Source organism: Telopea speciosissima, chromosome 8 (genome assembly GCF_018873765.1).
Source record: "Telopea speciosissima isolate NSW1024214 ecotype Mountain lineage chromosome 8, Tspe_v1, whole genome shotgun sequence".
Classification (NCBI taxonomy): domain Eukaryota; kingdom Viridiplantae; phylum Streptophyta; class Magnoliopsida; order Proteales; family Proteaceae; genus Telopea; species Telopea speciosissima.
The window spans coordinates 51,628,634-51,656,059 of record NC_057923.1 but is presented as its reverse complement, the minus strand read 5'-3'; the positions used below and the strand labels follow the sequence as shown (position 1 = coordinate 51,656,059).

The window sequence follows — 27,426 nt, the reverse complement described above, 5'->3', positions numbered from 1 at the left end:
CAGAAGAGGAGAGCTTCAAGACTATATCAATGAAATAAGGGGAATGTGGAAGAGCTATGGGGTGACTATAATGTGTGATGGTTGGACTGGTCATACAAGAAAGTCCATCAACTTTATGGTGTATTGTGATGGGAAGACAGTCTTTCTCAAGTCTATGGATGCATCCAAAAAGGATGCAAAGTATATCTACAATTTGTTGAAGGACATGGTAGATGATATAGGAGTGGGAAACGTTGTCCAGATTGTAATGAATAACAGAAGCAACAACAAGAAGGCCGGTGATTGTATAGAACTCATGTTGAAGGATATGGGAAAGATCAAATTGGTACAACATGTTGTGGAAAAGGCAAGACAAATGACCAATTTTGTCTACAACCATGGGTTTGCATTAAACCTCTTGAGGGAGAAGTGTGGGGGTAACATAGTGAGGCCGGGCATAACTAGATTCGCCACCAACAGCATTGCACTCAAGAGTATTGAGACCAAGAAGTCTGGACTTAGATATATGTTTGCTTCTGAAGACTGGTTTGACTGGAATGAATCCAATACCCAAGGTGGTAGGTAAGCACAGGCTACCATTGCATCAGATGACTTTTGGTCAAAGCTGCATAAAGTGATACAAATTTTGGACCCAGTGGTCGAGGTTTTGCATATAGTTGATTCTGCTCTCAAGGGACCAACCATGCCACATCTATATGCTGCCATTGATTTGATGAATGAAGGTGTTTACAATGCAAATCCACGAGGTAGCAAACACATTCTCAAAATTATCAAGGAGCGCTGGGAAAATCAACTTATGCATCCACTGCATAAAGCTAGTGAGTATTTTTTTTTATGCAATTACATCTATTAAAGTTAATTTGAAAGATATATTACTAACTATTAAGGCATTGACAATAGGTAATGTCAATTTTCAGCATACTATTTGAACCCCAAGTACCAATACAATCATTAGCTTGGGTTGAATAGTAATCTTATTGAAGCAGTAAAGAAAGTAGTTGCCAAGTTGGAGCAAACAGTAAATTACAAGCAATATGTAATACTGAGGTGAGTCTTATAATTCATTTGGAATTACCTCAGTAAATAGTAATGAGTCATTACTAATTTTAGATATTTTTCAAATGAGTATAGATGAAAACTTTAGGGATGCATTGGGGAGTTTTAGAACTGATGCTGCAGAGCAAGGCCGAACACGCGGTGATGCTGGTACTCATTAGTCATTACTTAATTCAATATCTTATTCTTTAAATTATGTATGTTTTTAAACTTTTGGAATGAAAATAACATATCTGTTTTGTTGTAATGCAACTGAATGGTGGGTGTTGTATGGGGGTTCGGTAGTGAATTTAAGGAAAATAACAATCAAGGTCCTCTCCCAGACATGTTCCGCATCTAGCTGTGAACAGAATTAGAGTACATTTTCCCTCATCCACTCCAAGAGGAGAAACAGATTGGGTTCCGAACGTCTGACTTGGTGTATGTGCATTACAATTTGAGGCTGAAGATGCAACACATACGCATGGGAGGGTATCAGAAAAATATCGATCTCGTCGACATTTTCTAGGTGGAGTCAGATGATGAAGATCCTATTGTGGATTAGGTAAGGGATAGAGGTGAGCCAGTGTTAAATTAAACTGGAGGTAGGCCTAACCCCATGATAGCCGAACATATAGATGCTGATGTGGATGAGTTTATGGCTGAAGAGGGTGAGGTACGCGCACGGGATGCGTCATACAAATTGTTCCAACCTACAAGTGGTAATGTTAATGAGGAGGAAGGTGATTGGTCCGTGTCCTCCGGTGGCGGTGGTGGGGTAAACTCGTAAAGATGATGATGATGATGATGATGATGATGGTGGTGATGGTGATGATGGAGGTGATGATGATGGTGGTGAGGCATATAAGGGAATTCGAGAGTGGTATGCGGTAAAAGAGCAGCAAGAGCCGGTCCAATTCACCGGAGAAACACAGTTTGATCATGCCACACAAGATACAGACCACGGTGCACTTGCCCCCACACCGACCCCACCGACCACCTCGATCTACTCGAGAAAGCGTTGTGGCCAGTCCCGTCCTGGTACTAGTAGGCAGGCTGATCTTATGGACATTATACCTTATCTGGCTCTGTTGGTGGATTGAGTATTGGCGACAGGGCAGCAGATCGAGTGAGCATTTCCGTGCCCCATTTTTCAGGTAGATAGCAGTCCATCTCCAACACAATCAGAGTAAGGTTCATCTCATTCACATCCATATAGCTAAATACAGTTGACTTGGGGGGGGGGGGGGAGGATATATCTTCTCCATCCATTCCCAGTTTTGAGTACGACTCCCACTCATAGGAATATAGTAGATCGTCTTTTGTGGATGACATCTTCTCCAACCCAACCCACTAGCCGTACACGTACATGCTCCCAAAGCCGTCATATCACAGTGGATCAGTGGGTAGTCGTGGTTCTTCACAGTTTGGGGACCCCTATCCTAGGATAGGTTACCTTTAGCATGTTGATGGTGCAATTTACAAGGCAACTATGGATGACTACACTCGTTTTTTCTCCCAGACTATGATGTGGCATTTATATGTCCTATAGTCGGAGAACAATGCACGTCGGCTCCATCGGACTATGAGTGGGTCGATCCCGGACGGCGGAGTAATTATTATTAGAATATTTGTAAACATTTGAGTCACTTGATGACTACTTGACTTGTATTGAGAATTTGAGATAGTGATATCATCTTGTTAAGTTGTTATTGACTTATTGTACTTAATATTATGACTTAAGTTATGAGTCATTCACTTTATGTTTCCAAGTGAATTTATTTGTTTAAATTGCTTATTAATTATTAATTTATTATGTCCTCTAGCACTTAAAAGTCTTAAACAATGTGTATGTGTAATTAACTAAGTTATACATTAGGATTCGACCGTATACTACCAATCAATAGTGCAAATCCAAAACACCACTTTAGTTGTTTTTGCAATTTGAACATTACATGTGTTTATATAGCCTAAAATAGGGTTTCCATGAAGTTCCGGGCCTTAACTTGGCCTAAAACCCACCGAAACCTTGCTGAAAAAGTACAATATTTCGACCGAAATATCTGAAATTTCGGATACTGAAACGAAACGAGTTTTCAAACATTACTTTTTTGTGTTTGGTTTGCTTCGTATGACCTAAACCAATGACTTTTTTACGCAGGGGTTTTTTCCCAGTGATGCTCCTTTGTTTCAATCGCTTTTTAAACTTTACCGTGACGTAGCGAGCAATTGGGATCATCTTTTGATCGGCAACCATGTCTGGCGAAAGTACCACATCCACTAACACTGAAGGTGTGAGTCGCAACACTAATAGCAAGTTTCCTTTGTTCCCAGTTAACTCCATCAAGTTGGATGGCAGCAACTATTTGATGTGTTCACACTCTTACGTGGCTTTACCGGATACCTTACATGCGAAGTTGTGAAGCCTACGACTGCTGGTCCCTCGTTACAAAAATAGATCTCTGATAACTCACTTGTGATGTCCTTCTTGATTAACTCTATGCAACCTTCAATTGCTCGCAGCGATCTTCTCTTGGACTCTGCTAAGAAGATTTAGAAAGCAGCCAAGGAAACCTACTCTCAGGTTGGAAACGCTGCTCAAATCTATAAGTTGCGGAAGAGAATTCATGGAACCACCCAGAAGGAGATGTCCTTGTCCCAGTACTATTCTGAGTTGCGCAGCATGTGGTAGGAATTTGATTTCTATGAGACCTTTCAGGCTGCATGTTCTACTGATGCTGCCAACTTCAAGAAACATGAAGATATTATCTGTGTTTATGATTTTCTGGCCAGATTGCATATAGAGTATGATCATATACGATACTCATATACAGTCCCAGGTTCTTAGACGGGACCCGTTTCTTCCTTGGAGCAGTCCTATGCTCTGGTTCAGCTAAAGGAGAGCCGTTGGACAGCCATGCTACAGCCTGTTTCTCAGGAGAGATCAGCTCTCTACATTGGCTCTGGTTCTCAGTCCAGGGATGTTTCGACTCGTTCTATTGGTCGTCCTTCATCTGATCGGGGTGGTTCTACTCGTAACCCAGTGAAATATGAGTATTGTGGGAAGTAATGCTACATGAAGGAGTATTGTTGGAAGTTACACGGCTGTCCCACCGCTACACGTGGACGTGGTGCTTTGGACCCAGCTCATGCATACCATACTGAGGTGACTCGTCCCGCATCCACAGATGGCCAGCTTTCTAGGATGAGTTGCTGATTCTCCACCGTCTGATGTCGAGGTTAGACTCCCCTTCCTCTTCATCACCATCTCTTTCTACATCTGCCAAAACTGGTTCGACCTCTTCTGCCTCCAACTTTGTGCATTTAGGTATATCTTTTATTGGTCATTGTGTTTTTGCTATTTCCTCTCCTTGGATAATTGACTGGCTTCACAGATCATGTGACTAGTTCCTCTAGTCAATTCTCTACGTTTTATCCAAATTCAGGTAAAGAACGTGTTCGGGTCACTGATGGCTCCTTTTCCTCTTCAACATTAGGATCTTGTTCTTGTGATGGTGCCTGTGTTTCATCATCATCAAATTGTCGAATGATGTTTTCTATGATTGGATCAGCTGTGGTTGTCTGGCGATCCTCACTTAACTGATCCATCACTAATACCTTATCGGTGTCTCTATCCATGCTCTAACTGGATCTTCTTCATCAAGTAGGTGATTAATGTCGATTGGGTTGACATCTACTTCATCCCCTTCTCTTTCCAACTCTAATATTTCAGCTTCAACTTCATATTGTAATGGACATAGGCTAACTTCTCCAACTTTGAATGACTGAGACGATTGTGGGGTTTGGTGTGTATCAACCCAAATATACTCCAGTTACGTTCACAGCCACTAGAGGATGTCGTTAGGGATAACACCCGAATTGCAATTGTTGTTAAATATGGAGCACTAGTACCCCCATAATTGAGCCACCAATCAGCTGTACAATAATAATGAAATATAAAAAGACAAGTTTAAAATAAAATAACAATAAATTATTAAACCTAACTTACCAGGGCGTTGTGTGCCTTAGCATGGATAGTCATTCTATCAACAAAACCACCAGTGGCCTCTCAAAAATACTTAGCCTAGAGAGGTATTAAAATATTAGTTAACCACTGAAACTATTCTATGAAAAATTCTTGGTCTCAATCTTTTTATACATTAATGTATTATTAACCTCTTCCATGGAAAGTGTGGCCTTGGCCACATCTGGCTCCAATCTGTTAACAACTCTCTTTAGGGCTTCCAATAGATCCAGTCTACACCCTATATTATTGGTGTATTGGATATCCGGATTCAACTAATATGATGCACATGGTTTGTAATTGATGATTAGAAACCTAGAATACTAATAAATAAATAGTAACTTAGTAAGTGTTTAAAATGAAACCAAAGTCATCTACATAAGGATGAGTTATAAGATTACCTGCCCGATAAACATCTTGAACCAGCATCTTTTCCCATTGCTCATTTATAATTTTCAAATACTTCCTGTTTGATGTCTATTCTCATGTATCTTCTTCTTAACTGATTCCATGGCCTCTATCATCTTACCCATGGTCTGCTCTTTATCCCCATGAACCTCTCAAAGAAGACAAAAGAGTAGCATCAAAATATTATCAAGTCAGCGCATCATATCCCAAAACCTTGAGGAGGTGACAAGATTTTGAACATATCTCCCAATTTCAAACCTTGCATAACTGCTAGTCAACCAGTCAGAAGAAGTGAACATCTTAAGCAACCCATCCTTTTGGGAAAGGAGGCTATCAATTGCTATATAATTTGTTGCAAATCTTATGCTTGCTGGCCTTACTAAATCCCCTTTTGTGTACCTCCTCATCAATGCCAAAACCCAACTGTGCAACTGTGATTATAAATAAAGTTGGTGATCTTCCTTACATTACCAACCACCCGTTGGACCTTTGGCAATTCTCGTATGTCCTTGAACATCAGATCTATACAATGAGCTACACATGGTGTATCCAAAATAGATGCTTCCTCTTAAACATAAGTAACTAATTGGCCTTTTTGAAATTTGTTGCATTGTCAGTTTCTATCTGGACAACATTATCTTCTCCTATCTCCTCCACAACTTCATCCATTAACTTATACAAGTAATAAGCACCTTTGATTTCACTAGATGCATTGACTGACTTGTGGAAGATCATCCGACCGTCACAATATACAAAGAAATTGATGATGGATAATCTAATCAGTCCACTCTACCCATGACAAATGATGGTCACTCCATATAAAGGCCACTTCTCCTTGAACCACTCAATATACGCATGCACCTCTTGCACAATATCATCCAAGTAAGGCCCAACAATCTCATAAGGTGTGGTGGCTTAACACTTTTCCCATAACACTGAATTTCCTTTACCATAGCCTTGATGTGGGGATCTTTGGCCTTGTGTGCTGGAATCATGGAACTATGGAACCATATGGAGATTGTTATACCTATTCTTTTACTCAATGTTTTAAGCTGAAAGCTTTCTTCATTCCTTTGTTGGCCATCATCTCTCGGTCTGTAGACATTATGATCTATGTCTCGGATATCTGGGCTCTTCTTTCTCTTACCCTTACCACTCTTAGTTAACCGGTCAAACATTCCCTTGACACTGGTTGCTCTACTAAGGCCAGCAAGCTCCTTACCTTTACCTACATATGGACGACAAGAGGAACCAACACCAACTTCTTCAGGGCCTTGACATTGGGGTCAAGCTGATTGACTTCTTATCAATTGCTCAGCTCTCCACTGTTTCTCTTGCTTCATGTCTTGACTATCGCATCGCCCATGCCAACTCTGGGTCCTCCTCCGCTTCCATATCTGATCCTTCATAATCTTCAAAATCTTCCATCAAATTTTCTACCAAAACATCCTCATCCTCCTATGCTTGAGTAGATTTCTTTTTCGCATCTCTAAGGTGTTGTTGCATTACCCTGCTTAACTCTACAGGGCACTTTGTACACTTGGCAACATTTTCATATCCTCCTACCATGTGTTGTTTTTGCCGAGTTACCCCACTTCCAAGGTGCTGAGGGTCACAGAAGTTGCACTTTGTATGCAATCTGTTGTTGTTTATTTTAGTACAATAAGACCATCCAATGTCTTGTTGTCGCGGCATTGTCCTAAACATCAAAGGTAAGTAGATAACTACATAAGTATTAATGTATATTAAAATCCAAACATCAATAACTTGTACAAGTATAGTATAAGTCTAATTGTCTATATGATGTATTTCATGCATTGCATGTACTTAGCAAAGTATATTAAGCAAACTTTAATCATTTTTTATATTTTCCATAATTTGTTTCACATTATTTCATTTTTCAGAAATTAAAAAATGACATAATATAGTACATTATGATACAAATTATATCAATCTAAGTCTTGTCATGTATTTCAGCCATTGGGACACTTAATCAAACTATAATGAAAGAGTAAAGATGAAAAAATAACATTTTTGTAAGTATTTTATAATTCCAGAAAATAGCAAAAAAAAAAAAAAAATACAGATTATAGAGTAAAAATATAATCTTCATTCAATGTGATAGATCTGTACATAATGTAGTACATATATTATACACATATGCATAGGTTCTAATTTTTAGAAGAAATAAAAAAAAAATCATTTTTGGAAGCCATTTTCAATTTTGGGTGAAAAATGATAGATTTGAGTTCAAATCTTTGCAAATGTATACAAAGCATGCATCAAATAGTTAGTTGAACCTATTATCAAAAAAAAATAGTTAGTTGAACCTATTCTCCTTGAATCATAGCAAAAAAAAAAAAACTAAAATGCAAGATTTGAAACAAAAGATCAAGTTTTTTGAAAAGAAAAAACCTATCTTTCCCTTCAAGAACACATTCAATTTTCCATTTTGGGTTGTTGGATGCAGCAAATGATGTGGTTCCACCTCTATTAGAATCGTTTTTCATTATGGAATGGAAGCCCTCGAGATTTAGGTGAAAAAATGGCTTCAAATCCAATTTTCTGGGTTTTCTCCTTGACTGGAAATGGTTTTTTCCGCTGCAGGCAAGCTCACTGGTTCGTGTTTGGTGTAAAGTGTGAAAAAAGACAAGTGTATCAAAATGTATCGGTACGTATCGAAACATTTAAAAACCCAGAAAAAGGGTAAAGTTTGTACATATCGAGTGCATCGATAGGTATCGACCATATCGTATCGACACGTATCGGTCGATACATATCGATACACTTGATACAATATATTTTTTTTAAAAAAGAGACGTATCGGTCAGTATCGTATTGATACCAACCGATACCGATACGATATTGTTGTAATATGGGTACAAGGGTAGAACTGTCATAAGGGTATTTTGGTCTTGTACTCTATTCTGGAATGTTCCTCTATTCTATTATAAATAAAGCTGGCCTGTGTCACTTTGACACAAGTCATTCTCCCATATTCTTCAGATTTCATCATGGTATCCAGAGCTAGGGAATATCGACCTAAGTTTTTTGGTCATGCATAAGACTAAGAAAACAGCAGCTTCTCACCCACCACCACCATAGCAGCACCACCACCACTTCCGCCTCCCACCTACACCACTTCTTCCGCCTTCTCTTTCTCTTCTCTCGAGACCACCACCACCACACCCCTCCCACCTTTTCTCTTCCATTTTTTCCGCTCCCACTTTTTTCCGCCCTTCCTTCCTTTTTTCCGCCTCTTCAACCTAAGCCGCAGGGGTCCCCTTCCCTGCCTACCTCTTTCGGCTTCCCTTGGTGGTGAGTGTATCCTACCAAGGGCTATTTTGCCTTCACCTATGCCTTAGATCTCCTTTTTATTTTGCAGATTTTTTTATGTGCTGCTTTGTTAAGTGAAGATTTGTGATATTTTTTTCCCTTCTTTGCGGCCATGTCTGACGAAGAAAATTCTGCCATCTCTCCTGGACAAGGGGGAACCTCTGTGCATCGTGAGAAGGATTTCCCTAGTTTCCAGACTAACTCTGTTAAATTGGATGGTTATAATTACCTAATGTGGTCGAGGTCTGTTTCGCTTGTTGTTGATTCCTGTGGTTTGAAAGGCCATTTTATGGGTTACCACTATTCGCCCCAATGCTGCAGAGAAGGCCCAGGATAAATGGGATCTTGATGAGTGCCTGGTGATGTCTTTTCTCCTCAGTTCTATTGATCCTGCGATTTCTTAGAGCTATCTGTTGTTGGAGACTGCTGCCGATGTCTGGAGTGTTGCCAAAGAAACCTACTCTAAGATTGGTAATGATGCCCAGTGTTATGAACTCCGTTGGAACTTGGAAGATACATAAAATGGAACAAAAGGATCTTACTCTTAGCCAGTACTACAATGCCATGAGAGGTATCTGGCAAACTTTGGATTTCTATGGGAAGTTTATTGCTACATGTCAAGTTAACACTATTGCATACCGCCAATGGGAAGAAAAGCTTCGGGTGTATGATTTTTTGGCCAAACTGAACATGGAATATGATCCCATTCGTGCACATGTCCTGACTAAGTATCCCTTTCCAACCCTCGCCCAGGCGTATGCTATTATTGCTTCTGAAGAAAGCCATCGTGAGGCTATGGTACACCCTCCTCTTGTGGAGCGTGCTGCCCTTTATACGGAACCCTCTAAAGGGGCTTTGACTTCCTCTATGGCTTCTCCTTCTGTTTAGAATCGTGGTTCGGCTGCCCTGTTTGGGCGACCTCCTGTTTAGTGTGACTACTGTGGGAAAGAGCGTTACACTAAGGATCATTGTTGGAAACTCCATGGTCGTCCCCTTGATTCCCGTGGGAGTGGCCGCCCAAATCTGGAGGAAGTGTTGCTCATCAGTCCATCTCTGAGGATGATTCTTCCAGTACACCTCTCTTTACCGATGAGATGACCCACCTGCGGAGTTTGACATAATGGCTGGAATCTACTACTTCAGCACCTTCGGCCCATGCTAGTGTTGCCTCTGCCACTGCTGCTCCTTCCTCTGCCAGTTCTTCTACAGGTATTCTGTTTTGTGGTCAGAGCTCCCCTGTCAAATCCACTTCTTGGATTATCGACTCTAGTGCTACCGACCACATGACAAGTTCTCCCAAACACTTTTCCCAATATTATCCATTAGCTGGTAATAGTAAGGTTCGAGTTGCTAATGGATCCTTTTCTCCTATATCTGGCAAGGGAATTATACATTGTTCACCTTCCCTTTCTTTATCATCTGGTCTTCATGTCCCCCGTTTTTCTACTAACCTGTTAATCTGTTATCCATTAGTAGCATTACACGTGAGCTCAATTGTAAAGTGACTTTCTTTCCTTCTCACTATGTATTTCAAGACTTGGAAACAGGCAGTACGATTGCATGTGGTAAGACGGAAGGTGGCCTGTACCTGTTAGAGCAGCCTCCTACTGCATTATCTACTGTGGCTTCTCTCCCAGGATCTGGATCTAAAGCGCTGGCTGATTTATATACGTGGCATCGTCGATTAGGACACCCCCCGCTAAGAACTCTTACTAGCTTATTTCCTAGTTTTTCTAAAGATTGTAATTTGAAGAACTTTCATTGTGATGCTTGCATCTTTGCAAAGCAAACCAGATCCACATACCCAGTATCGGATAATCGAAGTTTAATTCCTTTTAGTTTAATTCATTCTAATGTGGGGTCCTGCCAGTGTGGTTTCTTCTTCTGGTTTTCGATGGTTTGTGACTTTTATTGATTGTTTTAGTAGAACAACTTGGGTTTATTTAATGCACCAGAAAAGTGATGTTTTTTCTATTTTTCAGCATTTTCATAACATGGTTTCAACACTGATTGATGCTAATCAGAATTTTAAGGTCTGATAATGGCACTGAATATTCGGTTAAGGCATTTCAGTCTTATTTTTCAGCCCATGGGATTGTTCACCAGACTTCCTGTGTTGATACTCCACCTCAAAATGGAGTGGCAGAGAGAAAGAACCGACATCTCCTCGAAGTTGCTCGGTCTTTAATGTTTGCTATGAATGTCCTTGTTCGGTTTTGGGGAGATGCTGTCACCACGGCAGCCTTTCTTATTAATAGGATGCTATCTCGTGTCCTAAATATTAAGAGCCCCATTGAAACTCTTCTAGGTGGTGTCACTTTCCCTGTTCCACCTAAGGTTTTGGCTGTGTTGCTTTTGTTCGGAATCATCATGTGCATGGGAAATTAGACCCCAGGGTTCTTCGGTGTATTTTTTTGGGATACTCAGCTACCCAAAAAGGCTATAAATGTTACCACCCTTCTTCTCGGAAAGTTTTTGTTTCTATGGATGTTATTTTTCAGGAAAATATTCCCTTTTACCCTATCCCTCTTCAGGGGGAGTCTGTTCACCAGGAAGAGGTCCTTCAAATTCCCATAGATCTGCCCTGGGAAGAAGAGGATGTTCTTGAGGATGGGGTTACTAGTCAGGAACAACAAGGTGAGATTTCTGTTCAGGGGGAGACTCCTGTGTCCTCTACTGTACCCACTGAACCCATTATTCAGCCAAGTAATCAGCCAGGGAATGGAAAAAAGGTTCAGGGAGATAAGTCACTATTGACATATGGCAGGAAGGAAAATCTCGACCAGAACAGGCCTACTACCATCTTTCCTCTGAAATTGACGGTAGAGGTTCCAAGTTCTACCAACTCTAAACCCTCTGGTAAGCTTCCATCTATTCCTCCTTCTGATTATGATCCTACACTTGACCTTCCTATTGCTACTAGGAAAGGTAAACATAGTTGTACTTAGCACCCAATTTCAAATGTTGTTTCTTATGACTCATTATCTCCTACATTTCAGACCTTTCTTGCTTCCCTGTCTTCTGTGTATCTTTCTAACTCTTGGCAGGAGGCAGTGGCACACTCGGATTGGAAAGAAGCTATGAAGGAAGAGATGAGAGCCCTTGATAAAAATAACACATGGGATTTGGTTCAGCTGCCACCGGGAAAGAGAGCTGTAGGGTGTAAATGGATGTTTGCAGTTAAACACAAGGCTGATGGGAGCATTGAACGATACAAAGACAGGCTGGTTGCTAGAGGCTTTACCCAGACGTATGGAATTAACTATCAGGAGACGTTTGCTCCAGTGGCAAAGATGAACACTGTGAGAGTTCTCTTATCTTATGCAGTAAATCAGGGACGGAACTTATTTCAACTTGATGTAAAAAATGCACTCTTGCATGGTGAGTTGACTGAGGAGGTCTACATGGATATTCCACCAGGATTTGATTCTCCAAAGACTCAGGGAAAGGTGTGTAAGCTCAATCAAGCTCTTTATGGGTTGAAGTAGTCTCCCCGGGCATGGTTTGGTAGGTTTCATAAAGCAATGGTCTCCATTGGGTTCAAGCAGAGCAATGCAGATCACACACTATTTATTAGGACTACCAAACATCTGACTATGTAGATTGTATATGTAGATGATATAGTCATTACTGGGAGCAGCCAGGAGGAGATTGATTCTTTGAAAAATTTTCTGGGCACTAAATCTGAGATCAAAGACCTGGGGATGCTTAGGTACTTCTTGGGTATTGAGGTTGCCTACTCTAATAAAGGAATCTCATTATCTCAAAGAAAGTACACATTGGATCTATTGTCTGAGACAAGTATGTTGGGATGCAAGCCAGCAAACACCCCTGTTGAACCTAATTGTCACCTTTGGTTAAAGGAAGGAGAACCTGTGAATAGGGAGTAGTACCAGCGACTGGTAGGACGTTTGATTTACTTGTCCCACACTTGTCCAGACATTTCCTTTGCACCAAGTCTGGTAAGCTAGTACATGTATGACCCCTATTCTACACACTTGGATGTTGTCTACAGAATTTTGAGGTATTTGAAAGCTGCTCCAAGAAAAGGAATTTCTATTTCTCCCTATGGTCACATGCAAATTGAAACATATACAGATGCAGTGGGCTGGATCACCTGATGACAGGCATTCTACTTCTGGCTACTGCACTTATGTTGGGAGGGAATCTTGTCACCTAGAGGAGCAAGAAGCAAACTGTTGTTGCTCATTCTAGTGCAGAGGCCGAGTTTCGGGCTATAGCCCAGGGTATATGTGAGGCCCTTTGGCTCCCAGGTTTATTGCAAGATCTTGGAATTGAGGTTGAGATGCCTATACGGTTGTACTCCGATAGCAGTCCGCAACCAGCATCGCTCATAATCCTATTCATCATGATCAAACAAAGCATGTGGAGATAGATCGTCACTTTATCAAGGAGAAACTTGATAGTGGTCAGATGTGCATTACTTTCGTTCCGTCAGATGATCAGCTTGCTGATGTTCTTACTAAAGGATTGAGTCCTAAGTTATTTGTTTCTATTGTTAGCAAGTTGGGCATGATAGATATATATGCACCAACTTGAGGGGGGGTGTTGTAATATGGGTACAAGGGTAGAACTGTTATAAGGGTATTTTGGTCTTGTACTCTATTCTGGAATGTTCCTCTATTCTATTATAAATAAAGCTGGCCTGTGTCACATTGACACAAGTCATTCTCCCATATTCTTCAGAATTCATCAGATACGATACAGACCGATACTTTAATCCATGGGAAATGCTACCCAACTCCTGCATGAGATGACAACACCAGAGATCTGCACCATAAAGTGGGCCCACCCCTACATTCGCATAGTACCTACCAGTGAATTGGTTTGGGTCCACTATATGGCATGGATCCACAATGTTGTCATATTAGGTGGGCATTGGATGGCACTCCCCTCCATCTTAAACACAATAAAATATTTGGTGAGAAGTAGGAAGGGCTATTTTCATGTTTGAGTCTAGAGGTTCAACTCATGCTGTCAAACATGTATGTTCTCCAATTTCAGATTATAAAAGAGCATCCCAGCGCACGAGGCTCCCGTTACTACAGGGTCTGGGAGGGGCAGCCCCCTGTTTTGCAGGAGAAGCTGTTTCGAAGTTTCGAACCCACAACCAACAGGTTACAATAGCGCAACTTAACCGTTGCACTAAGGCTCGCCCACTATGTTTCCCGATTTCAGATTATGTGCTATAAAAATGTTTCTGGTGTCGAAAACATAATCACTGGACCTAAAAAATCTAAACAGTGTTCCTGAATGTTGAATGTTTATTCACTGAAAAATCAACTTTACTTCAATCATATATTAGGTCATTCAGGTCTAGCATCCAACGGCCTGAACAACATCCTGGTCAGATTTTTTACATTTCCAAAAGCACTAATGAAGGGCTTTTAGGAAGATTACTTGTGTTTAATATTATTATAAGAATTTAGAGTCATACCTCAAAACTGTATCACCCCCAATTCTGCCTCTAACATTAGCCCGACTCTCTCCATGTCGAGTAAGAAATATTGGGCGGGGTGTGAGATGTGTATTTACCTGCAAACAAATTAATAACGGTTCATTTTGATCCTCTTCACAAAAAGAACAACAAAAACAAAAATTTCAAGAATTAAGATGGGACTTATACCCATGAAAAAATAAAATAGAATTACAGAAACAATTACTATATCAGCCAAGTAAATCTTTAATTTTAAGCTGTAAAGTGTCAACTTAGTCATACTAAGCAATGTGGTACTCAAACTGACCCATGTTTGCAGTTACATCAAAAGCAAAAAACAGGAAGGGATTTGTCTGAGCAACCGAGCAATAAACTTTATATTGTAATATAGTGTATAAGGGTAGAATTGTCCTTGGGGTTTATATTGTGTTGCCCTAGGGGCTTTATTGTCTTTGTATTCCATCACTCATTATTATAAATAAAGGTAGGTTGTGTCTCATAGACACGTCACAATTCCCAAAATCATCATGGTATCAAAGCTCTAGGGAGAATTGACCTAGGGATTCCCACAGCCACCACCACAATCTCTCTCTTCCTTTCTCTTTCTCGTTTTTCCCTTAGCACCGCCACCACCTAACCACCTCCATTGACTTCCATCTCATCACCACCGGCTCACCTTGCTCCTCCCTCTCTCTCGATCTCACTTCTAGCATCACCGAGAGGCAGGGAGTTCTGCCTCCCTTCATCCGCCACCCCTTGGTGGTGGGTGGTGCTTTTCTCCACCATCGAGGGCTTTTTCCCTCCTTGTTTGATCCCTCAGCCTTTATTCATGAACTAAAAATGGCTGATTCTTGTCCTGAGAAGTTTTTTTTGGATCTGTTGATGATTTCGTTTTTCCCTTCAACTCTAGGGTTGATTATCCCGTGTTTTTTGTAATGATGTTGGATCTTTCTTCTGCTACATCTGGTATAGAAGAGCAAGTCCATGGTTCTCATGAAGGCTTCCCTACATTCCCTATGTGCGCCGTCTGGTTGGATGGAAGCAATTATTTGATGTGGTCCAGATCTTGTTATCTCAACATCGACTCCCGCGGGTATTTGGGTTATCTCACTGGTGCAAAGGAGAAACCCACCACTGCATGTCCTGAACAAGAGAAGTGGAGTTCTTCCAACTCCCTAGTGATGTCCTATCTTCTATCAAGCATGACATCTCAACTTGTTCATGGTTATCTCCTGTTAGACATGACTGCAAAATTTTGGAAGGCTGCTCAAGAGACTTATTCACCGGTTGGGAATGATGCATAGGTCTATGTATTGCGTAAGACACTTCATGAGACCAAGCAGAAGAAACTCAGACTATCCCAATACTACTTCAAGTTGCACAGCTTGTGGCAGGAATTGGATTTTTATGATAAATTTCAGGCCTCTACCCCTGAAGATGTGATCAAGTTCAAGAAACGAGAAGATATATTCAGGGTGTATGCTTTTCTTGCTGGACTTAATGTGGAGTATGATTAGCTCCGTGCCCAAGTTCTTAGCAAGGATCCGTTCCCGACTCTGGAGCAAGCTTACTCCCTGATCCAACTTGAGGACAGCCATCACGCTGCTATGCTGCCCCCCTCTTCCCAGGACCGGCTCTTCTGTCTGGTCCTCCTGTGTAATCAAAAGGTGGGTCTTCTCGCCCTGGTGATCATTCTGAACGCGATCCTGTCAAATGTGATTATTGTGGGAAAGAGAGACACACCAAGGAATTTTTTTGGAAGCTCCATGGGCGCCCCACTGCCCCTTCCAACAAGGGTCGTGGTCATGGGAAACCTTCAACAAATCATACTGAGGCTATTGCAATTGATCATCCACCTAGTGCTGCTCCTTCTACTCCTCCGGATGAGCTTACCAAGCTTCTTCGTCATTTGGTAACCAAGTTGGACTCCACCGGCCCTGCTAGTTCCACTTCTGCTTCTTCTTCCACCTTGGTAACTTCGAATTCTGCAACCCCAGGTATTTCTTTTGCTGGTCTTTGTGCACCTACTATATCCCAATCCTGGATTCTTGACTCTAGTGCCTCAAACCATATGACCGGTAAGGCCAATTTTTTTCCAAATATTCACCATGTTCTAGTAAGGACAATGTTCGCATCGATGATGGCTCTCTTTCCTCTATTTCTAACAAGAGATCCATCTCATGTTCTCCCACCTTGACATTAAATTTTGTTTTACATGTTCCTAACTTTACTACAAATCTCCTTTCTATTAGTCGTCTCACTTCCAGCCTTAATTGTAAAGTGACTTTTTCTCCTTCTCATAGTCTTTTCCAGGATCTGGTAACGGGGGAAACGGTTGGCTCTGGTAAAGATTATGGTGTCTATTCGCTCGATGCTGCTGCTTCTTCTCTTAGTCATGCTCATCCAACTGTTGTTGATCCCGTTGTTCCTCCTAACATATTACTTTGGCATAGACGTTTAGGACACCCTCCAGTGGGTAATTTAGTTAAAGCCTTTCCTAAGTTTTTTTTTTTCCAAATGTAATCCCAAAGATGTTTTTTGTGATGCTGGCATTTTAGCCAAGCAAACACATTCTTCTTGTTCTAGTTTGAATTCTCGAAGTACTTCTCCTTTTATGTTAATCCATTCGGATGTGTGAGACCTTGCTCGATGTTCATCCATTTCTGGTAATAAATGGTTTGTTTCCTTTATTGATTGTCATACCCGTTGCACTTCGCTTTATTTTATGCACCATAAAAGTGATGTTTTCAGTTGTTTTCAATCATTTCATAATTTTGTTCGTACCTAGTTTAATGCCCAGATTAAAATTCCCCATAGTGATAATGGAAGGGAGTATACAGATGGGGCATTTCAGACATGTCTTGCATCTTAAGGCATTCTCCATCAAACCAGTTGTTCTGACACATCTGCTCAAAATGGGGTGGCTGAATGCAAGAACGGCTACTTATTGGATGTAGCTCGTGCCCTGATGTTTGAAATGAATGTCCCACCATATTATTGGAGTAAGGTTGTTCTGATCGCCACATATTTAATCAACAGGATGCTTACTTGTGTTCTCAATTTTAGGTCTCCTATTCAGGTTCTTCAGGGTTCCAATACCTTTATTATTCCACCAAAGGTATTTGGATAGGTTTGTTATGCTCGGAACCATCAGCATCCTAATAAATTGGAGCCGTGAGGTCTGAAATGCATCTTTGTTGGTTATTCTCCTACTCAGAAGGGCTACCACTGTTATCATCCGCCAACCCACCGAATGTACGCAAGTATGGATGTTTTCAATGAAGCTGTCCCATATTTTGCTCCGGCATTTCGTCAAAGGGGTGACTTGGTTAGTGCTGATATGCCTATGCCTTCCCTTCCCATGCCTTCTGTCCAGGGGGAGTCTCCCATTCCCATCCAAGGGGAAACTCAACCTATTGTTGATCCACCCATTGTTCATACCTACACTCATCAACATGCTCGTGGGACACAAATAGACATGATCATAGCTGCTACTCCAGATCCACCAGCTCCTCCTATATTGGATCCACTACCTCCAGGTAATCTTTTCCCAACATCTCCCATTATTTCAGATCCTTCTTTAGGGTTGAAATCCTTGAATAATGGCTTGAGTCAGAGTGACTACAGCCGACCTTTATTTATAATAAGAGAAGGAATGTTCCAAATGGATACAAGGACAATATTACCCCTATGACATTTTTACCCTTGAAACCCATATTACAACACTCCCCCTCAAGTAGGTGCATACATGTCAAGCATGCCCAACTTGCTAACAACAGAACAAAACAATTTACTGTTAATCCCCTCAGTAAAAATATCAGCCAGTTGATTACTAGACTGAACAAACGGAATACAAACGACTCCTTGCTCCAACTTCTCCTTGATAAAATGCTGATCAATCTCAACATGTTTGGTGCGATCATGTTGGACTGGGTTATGGGCAATGTTGATTGCAAATTTACTGTCGTAGTAGAGTCGCATAGGAAGGTCACCTAGCATCCCAAGATCTTGAAGAAGTCCCTTGAGTCAAAGTAATTCACAGATACCTTGTGCCATGGCTCTAATCTCAGCTTCAGCGCTTGACCGAGCAACCACTGCCTACTTCTTGCTTCTCCAAGTAGTTAAGTTTCCTCCAACATAGGTGCAATATCCAGATGTTGATCTGCTATCATCAGTGTTGCCTGCCCAATCTGCATCAGTATAAGCTTCTACCCGAAGGTGACTATGTGGAGAATATAGGATTCCTTTACCAAGGGAAGACTTCAAGTACCTTAGGATCCGGTATGCAACCTCCAAGTGTGAAGAGTGAGGATCATGCTTAAATTGGCTAACTACACTTACTGCAAATGCAATATCTGGTCGGGTATGGGATAAATATATCAATCTCCCAACCAGTCTCTGATAACTTCCCTTGTCCATAGGGTCACCTTCCTTACTCTTTAAGTGTGTGTTAGGCTCCAAAGGTGTATCGGCAGGTGTACACCCAAGCATCCCAGTATCATTCAATAAATCAAGAGTGTATTTTCTCTGAGAAAGAGATATACCCTTAGCTGAATAGGCAACCTCTATTCCCAAGAAATACCGCAATCTGCCCAAGTCTTTGCCCTCAAATTTTGTGCCTAAGTAGGTCTTCAACTTCTAAATTTCTTGTGCATCACTCCCAATGATCACTATATCATCTACATAGACAATTAGAATAGTGATATGTTGTCCCACTCTATTGACAAATAGCGTGTGATCAGCATTGCTTTGTTTATAGCCATTGGCAACCATGGCTTTATGAAAACGACCAAACCAGGCCCTGGGTGATTGCTTTAAGCCACATTTCCCTGAGTGTTTGGTGAAGCAAATCCAGGAGGTATCTCCATATAGACATCCTCTTCCAACTCCATGTAAGAATGCGTTCTTGGCATCAAGTTGTTGAAGACTCCAGCCTTGGTTTACAGCACAAGAAATAATTACCCGAACAGTGTTCATCTTTGCTACAGGAGCAAAGGTTTCTTGGTAGTCGATCCCATGGGTCTGGGTGAACCCTTTGGCAACCAATCTCGCTTTGTATCTATCCACTGTCCCATCCGGCTGGTGCTTTACTACAAAGACCCATTTACAACCAACGGATTTCTTTCCTTGTGGAAGAGTTTCCAAACTCAAGGTTCTATTTTTCTCCAGGGCATGCATTTCTTCATCCATTGTCGCCTTCCATTTCTGTTCAGCTATTGCTTCTTGCCCATTGTTAGGAATGGAGATGGAAGATAAAGAGGAAACAAAGGCATGGAATGAAGGAGTTAAAGAATTATGAGAGACAAAATTTGAAATTAGATGTAGAGTACAACTTCGCTTGGGTTTTCTGACTGCAATAGGAAGACCAAGACTTGGATCAGAAATAGGCTTACCAGATGGATGACTAGGACTTGGAGCAGATATTGATTGCGTGGGTGTAGTGGTGGTGGTCTCTTTGTGCCCAGTGTCACGAGGAGGGAAGAAAACTCCTTGAGGAGAAAAAATGTTCCACGGACAAAGGTCTACACCTGATTCGGTTCTTTCCCTTGATCTCCAGACTCCCCCTGAAATATAGGCTGTCCATTCTGTCCTAGTTCTTGTTCTTGACTGGTAATCCCATCTTCCAACTCAATAGTCTCGTCTTCAATGGTAGGAACATGTACATCTAATGGAGGTATCATAGGTACATCTACATTACCTGAATTCTCCCCTTGAAGAAGTACCGATGGTGCAAAGTATGGTTTAGACTCCCGAAAGACCACATCCATGGTGACAAAAAGTTTCCATGTGGTGGGTGATAACACTTATACCCTTTTTGTGTGGCGGAATATCCAAGAAAAATGCACCGAAGCCCCTTTGGATCAAATTTCCCATGAGAATGATGATTTCTAGTAAAGACCACATAGCCAAATACGTTGGGTTGAACAATATATGTGGAGGATCCCAATAGCACATCTAATGGGCAGCGACCAGTAAGGACCCGGGAAGGGAGCCGATTAATCAGGTAAGTGGCTACAAAAATGGCATCTCCCCAAAAATGGGGGGCGGAGACATTCATGGTAACATAAGAGAGCGTGCCACCTCCAGCAAATATCTGTTCTTGCGTTCAGCTACTCCATTCTGGGCTGGAGTGTCCACATAAGAAGTTTGGTGAATAATACAATGAGTGTCCAAATAAGTCCGAAAGACCCCATCCATATACTCCCTGCCGTTGTTAGACCGTAAATTTTTTACCTTTGCATCAAACTGAGTGCCGACCATCTTGTGAAACAACCGAAAACAAGCAAATACATCACTCTTTCTATGCATTAACTACACCCTTGTAGTATGGCTATAGCAATCAATAAAAGTGACAAACCATCTAAATCTAGAGGTAGACACACAACGAGCAGGTCCCCATACATCAGAATGAATTAATCTAAAAGGAGTCATACTTCGATTATCAAAAATAAGATAAACATTCCGAGTTTGTTTAGCAAGAGTGCAAGCATCACATGAAAAATTATTCGGGTTACACCGTCTTATTAAACTAGGGAATAAAGTTGACAAAACACTTAAAGGTGGATGCCCCAAACGGCAATGCCACTTATTTAACTCAAATGATGTAGAAGTAGAATCAGTAGATGATGTCGCGGATGTCAATGCTGCGAACGAGCTGTCAAGCACGTACAAACAAGGTTTAAGATTTCGCGATATATCGGTATCTCGGGCCTACCCAGATGTCCGAAATATTTCGAAATTTTGCCAAAATATTGCATTTTTTCTGCAATATTTCGGCAGTCCATCTCAATGGGTTTTTGGCCATATCTAGGCCTGATACTTCATGGACACCCTTATTTAAGCTAAATAAACACATTTAAACCTTCATATTGCAAAAAAATGAACTCAAAGTGGTGTTTTGGGCTTGCATCCTTGATTGACAGTATACGGTCGCCAACCCTAATGTATAAATAGTTAAATACACATTGATTAGGCAGTCAAAGATATAAAAGAAATTTAAACTAACTAATTAAAACTCATAAGACATAATTCATAAATCATATTCTCATAAACTCCATAATAGTCAATGACTCAATACTAAATAGCTCAATACTTTAATAGGCAATACACAAAGTCACAAGTTCACAAATCAAACCTAAAACTCATATTTTTCCTTATTTATTTCCTTTTTTTATTTTTTAAATATTGTTCTTAATTTCCGAAAATAAAAATAATTATTTATGGGCAGAAAAATAAGTTTGGCACCGTGAAGCCGTAGATCGGCCATTGGTGTCTAACATATATTTAATTGATCCCCATCTAAGTTATATTACCCCTAATTTTTTCCTATTTTAGTTGTAGGAAAATCAATTTTTAAAACTAGAAAATATAAAATATAAAATACATATGTAAAAAAAATTTCGACACCGTGAGGTTGTAGATCGGCCTCCGGTGTCTAACATATATAAATATCATCACCATCCAACAACTCTTGTACATAGTATTTTCAAAAAAATAGTTTTAAAGGAAAAGGATTTACCTTAAACAGTGAAAAATCCTTCACAATCATGCTAGGAAGTGTTTCCGACGTGTTTTCGGTGATGATCCGTTGAAGAAGATAAAGAACAAGTTGGAAGATGCTTAGAATCCAAGTTGGAAGAGTGGAAAACAAGGAAAAAACCACAAAAAGAGCCTCTGCCCAGCTCTCGGTCGATATTTTGATTGTTTGCTGGCAAAATATGGTATTTATATGGGGTCTTTAATGAGTCACGTGAGGGGTTTTGTAACATTTCAGCGATATTTTGGTATATCGCCGAAATACGCCGAAATGTTACGAAATATCGTTGAAATTTTATACTTTTTGGTTTCGCCTTCACATCTAGTCTCGGCCCACTTGAAATTACCGAAATTTTCCGATATATCGCCGATATATCGCGAAATCTTGTACCATGCGTACAAACCACCAACTACCTTACCACATGCAATCGTATAACCCGTTATCAAGTCCTGGAACAAATAGTGAGTAGGAAAAAATATTACTTTGCAGTTCAAGTCCCTAGTAATACTACTAATGGATAATAAATTAGTAGAGAACTTAGGAACATGGAGAACAGAAGAAAGACAAAGAGAAGAAGTGCATTGAAAGGATCCCTTGCCCGAGATTGGGGAAAGAGACCCATTAGCAACACGGACTTCATGCTGACCAGATAAAGGATAATATTTCAGAAAAAGGGAAGAAGAACCTGTCATGTGGTCGGTAGCACTCGAGTCAATGACCCAAGAGTCGAGTATGACGGAGGTGCTATTCCCACTACAAATACTTGGAGAAGGAGTGGTAGGAGGATCGGATGGCAGGGAAATAGCCGATGCAGCCAAAGAAGGAGACCTAGACGAAGATGTATCCAGTCGAGTCATCATATTAATGAGATTCTGAAGTTCTTCCATAATCTGGGACAGAGATGGATCAGAGGGCTGGTCATCAGTAGTTGCTTGATTGGCCCGGGTAGTGTTGGACCAATAGGAACCCCCTCTCCCACGCCCGCGAGTGTCTGCAGGGCGACCATGTAGCTTCCAACATCGATCTTTAGTGTGCCATTCCTTTCCACAATGATCACACTTAATAGGAGGACAGTCACCAGATGAACAATCACCACTAGAATAGCGTGAAGAATTCCCACGGGAAGGGGCTGTAGGGCCAGAAATAAGAGCTGAACGTTCCTGAGTAACAGGAGTAATCATGGCAATTCAGCGACTATCTTCGGCTGCAAAAATAGCATATGCCTGCTCAAGAGTGGGAAGAGGTTCCCGATTCAGAATGTTTGACCGGATCGGATCAAATTCTATATTAAGGCCAGCCAAAAAATCAAATACCCGTAAGCCGTCTTCCCATTTCTGGAAAGCAGTGGCATCTGTATCGCAGGTTGCAGTGTAGGTGCCCAAAAAATCAAGTTGCTGCCACATCGTGCACATCTTATTGTAGTACTGAGATAGGGATAACTCCAACTGTTTTGTCGAGTGGATCTTCTGGCGAAGCTCATAACACTGGCATTCCCAACCTGCGAATATATGTCTTAGGCTATCTTCCAAATTTTGGCTGCCGAATCAAGTAGAAGATAACGACCAGCAATTTCTTGCCCCATCGAATTCACCAAATATGACATAACCAGGAAGTTAAAATTCATCCACCTATCCTGGGCAGAACCAGTATCATTAGGCTTGACAGTGGTTCCAGTGATATAGCCAAAGAGACCACGGGAACCAATCGCAAACAGGAAAGAACGAGACCACAACAGGTAATTGGCCCCATTTAATTTGATAGGACTGGCTGGAAAAGGAACAAAATCATGCTGCGATGGGCCGTCATGGCCAGAGGAGGCAGACGTGATGTTAGAGCTGTCAGGCATGGTGGCTGGTCACAAGAAAAGGCTCAACAAAGAGAGAGAAAAAGTTGCAGAATTTTTACTGCATAGGAAAAAATATGACAGAAAAAAAGGCCCTTGGTGGGAGTCAACTCACCACCAAGGGAGGGGAAAAAAATAGCGTAAGGCTCCGGGAAGGTCTCCCATGAGGAAAAAGGAAGAAAGAGGTCGCAGGAGAGTGGCGGTGGGCTGGAGAGGATGGTGGAGGCCTCGGAGGGCTGGCAGAAGAGGTGGCGGTGCTGTTGGGGGGGGCTGGCGGAAGCGGTGGTGGTTGCTGGCTGCTAGGGCGAGATCACGATGGAGAGAGAAAAAGAAAGGAAAAAAAAGGAAAAGAAATTAGGTCCCATATTCTCGGATTTTTGGCTCTGATGCCATGTTGAAACCGCTTCCTCTAAAAGGCTGACCTTATAGGAAAGGGAGGAAACAGTATGTATATCATACAGGAGCTCTAACACGGCGGACTATCGAAAGGGGGACATCGGTGGATAAATAATTTTTTAACACCTGCCCGCTCTCAGGGGGACTCGATACCAGGGATGTAAATGGATATTCGTAAATCCGTATTCGATCCACGTTCGTATCCATTTAGGAGAATCCGAATCCGTCCGAGACTAATCGGATACGAATATGGTAATCCCCCTATCTGACCGATTATTATCCGATTCGTTTACCAGTCCGACGGTAATAAAATATCTGAAATATAACTCTGTTTGTCTATCCTTTTAAATTTATAAATTAAGATAATGTGATTCTTTTTCTAGATTTTCTATTGGTTTATATATATATTGTTTTATGCAATGTGATACATGGAATTACATATCTATTAAAAATTCAAAAGTAAAAAACATAAGAGAATAAAAGACTAAGAAGAGTAGAAGAAAGGGTGGTTACTGAACTCTCAAGTCTCAACCCTAACCCTAATCATAAAAACAGTAAATATGGCAACGGATAGTCGAAAAATCGTATTCGATCCGTATTCATATCCATTTAGGAGAACCAGTATTCAAAAAATCACTATCCGAAAATTATCCGAACCCGTCCGAAAACTGATAGGATATTATCCGAATCCGTCCGAATATAATCGGATACGAATATGACAATGCCACTATCCGACCAAATTCGATCCGTTTACATCCCTACTCGATACCGTGACCCCTGCCTGCTTTGATACCATGTTGAAATCCTTGAATAATGGCTTGAGTCAGAGCGACTACAGCCGACCTTTATTTATAATAAGAGAAGGAATGTTCCAGAATGGATACAAGGACAATATTACCCCTATGACATTTTTACCCTTGAAACCCATATTACAACATTTAGATTTTCCAAGTGCAGTCCGTAAATGAGTTCGAGCTTGTACGCAACACCCCATTTCTTAGGTTGTTTTGTATAAGTCTCTTCCACCTTCATATTGTGCCTTTGTTATGTCTTTGTCCTCTGTTTCTGTTCCTAAAACCTGCCAGGAAGCTCTTAGAGATCCAAAGTGGAAGGCAGACATGATGGAAGAATTGTATGCTCTGAAGAAAAATGGCAATTGGGATTCAGTATTTCTTCCTCAAAAAAAAAAAAAAAAAAAGGATAGCCAGTTGCAAGTATGTGTTCCTGTCAAACAGAATTCAGATGCTATTGTGGAAAGATACAAGGCCCGGTTGGTTGCTAGGGGATTTACCCAAACCTATGGTCTTGACTACCAAGAAACTTTTGCTCTTGTTGTAAAGATGAACAAGATACGTGTTATTTTGTCATGTGCAGTCAATCTCGGATGGAAATTACAACAATTAGATGTGAAAAATGCATTCCTTCATGGAGAACTGGAGGGAGAAGTATATTTGGATTTCATTCCTGGTTTTGTCACTTAGGAGACTCATGGGAAGGTGCCCAAGCTAAAGCGTGCCTTGTATGGTTTAAAGCAGTCCCCAAGGGCTTGGTTCGAAAGATTTCATGGTGCAATGGTCTCATTCGACTACACCCAGAGCAATGCTGATCACACCCTTTTTATCAAGAGATCTGGAACCAAGATTGTTATTCTTATAGTCAAATGTGGACGCTATAGCTGTCACGGGCAGCGACACTAAAGAAATTGCTCGTCTCAAATTACATTTTCTTGGAATTGAGATTGCTCGTTCTACCAAAGGAGTATTTCTCTCGCAACAGAAATACACCTTGGATTTGTTATTTGAGACTGGCATGTTAGGGTATAAACCGTCAAATACTCATCTTGGAGCAAATGCTCTCACTCTAGTAAAACAGGCGACCCTGCGGACAAAGAAAAATATTAGAGGTTGGTTGGGAAGCTGATCTATCTTTCCCATACTCGGCCAGACAAAGCCTTTGTTGTTAGTATGGTCAGTCAGTACATGACCCATATACTTCTCATTGGGATGTTGGGATCTGTATCCTACGGTATTTGAAGACTGCCCTAGGTAACAGAATTTTGTTCTCTCTTCATGATCATCTACATGGTTCGAGAACTCGCGAGATCTTGCCGAGTTTCTCGGTTTCGTGAGATCCCGAGACAGGATGCCATACGCATTCTAAAATTACACTTTCTCGGCGAGATCTTGGTATTGTCTCGGTACACATTTTTTCCAGTTTTTTTTTTAGTTTTAAAAGTTCAATATCTCGCCGAGATCTCCGTATCGGGTTAGAACATGGTTTTTTACCCATTTCAATTGCCCATTTGACCCATGTGCCCATTTTTATTAAAAGAGGGCAATGGACAGAACTCGGAAATGTCAATAGTTCTGTCCATAGCTCTCTAAACAAAGGGGAAAACACTCAAACAGCTCTCTCCCTCAAATTTCTTCCTCTTTCTTTCAAATCTTGGGTGGATTGCATTGTTTGAAATGAGATTCAAGTGCTAAAGTGAAGATTCAACTCCAATGGTCCAAGAATCATCACCTATTTGTAGGATTCCAAAGTAAAACTCATATTTGGACTTGTTTTTTGGCAAATCTGGGCATGCCATTGTGTTTAAATGGCCTGAAATAGGTTGGATACCAAGTTTCAAACCCAAAATATGTGTAAAACCCACCAAGTTGGGGGTCCGAGTCAAAAAAACAAAAAAATGCAGCAACTCTCGACTCGGTTTCTGGCTTGGCCGAGATGCCACCAAGACCCGAGTCTTAGAACCTTGATCATCTACAAGTGGAGGCTTTTACAGGCTCTGATTGGGCTAGTTCTCCTAATGATCGAAGGTCGACTTCTAGTTACTGCACCTTTGTTGGAAGCAATTTGGTCACATGGTGGAGCAAGAAACAAACTATTGTTGCCCGGTCAAGTGCTGAAGCCGAGTTTCATACTATGTCCATGGAATTTGTGAATTAATGTGGCTCCAGAGGCTTTTGAACAACTTGGATGTTCCTACATCATTACCTATAATGCACTGTGACAACAAGTCTGTTCTTAGTATTGCCCATAATCCGGTTCAGCATGACCGAACCAAGCATGTGGAGATTGACCGGCATTTCATCAAAGAGAAGCTGGAACAAGGACTGATTTGCACTCCATTTGTCAAGTCTGGAGACCAGGTGACTGATGTTTTCACCGAGGGTTTAAATAGTAAAGTTTTTTGTCCTCTTGTATGCAAGTTGGGCATGTGTGATATCCATGCTCCAACTTGAGGGGGATTGTTGTAATATGGGTTATAAGGGTAGAATTGTCCTTAGGGTTTATACTGTTTTACCCTAGAGGCTTTATTGTCTTTGTACTCCATTACTCATTATTATAAATAAAGGTGAGCTGTGTCTCATAGACACGTCACAATT

At 41.1% G+C, this 27,426-nt stretch overlaps 1 protein-coding gene across 3 annotated transcripts in view; it reads right to left on the bottom strand.

The window, feature by feature from the left end:
- The window catches only part of LOC122671707 (6-phosphofructo-2-kinase/fructose-2,6-bisphosphatase-like), a 146,557-nt gene that overhangs the window by 10,066 nt on the left and 109,065 nt on the right, over positions 1–27,426 (bottom strand). For all 3 annotated transcript variants that reach the window (XM_043869087.1, XM_043869088.1, XM_043869089.1), the window contains exon 16: positions 14,262–14,359. In XM_043869087.1, coding sequence (XP_043725022.1) covers positions 14,262–14,359 — 98 coding nt within the window. The remainder of the gene's footprint in view (positions 1–14,261; positions 14,360–27,426) is intronic.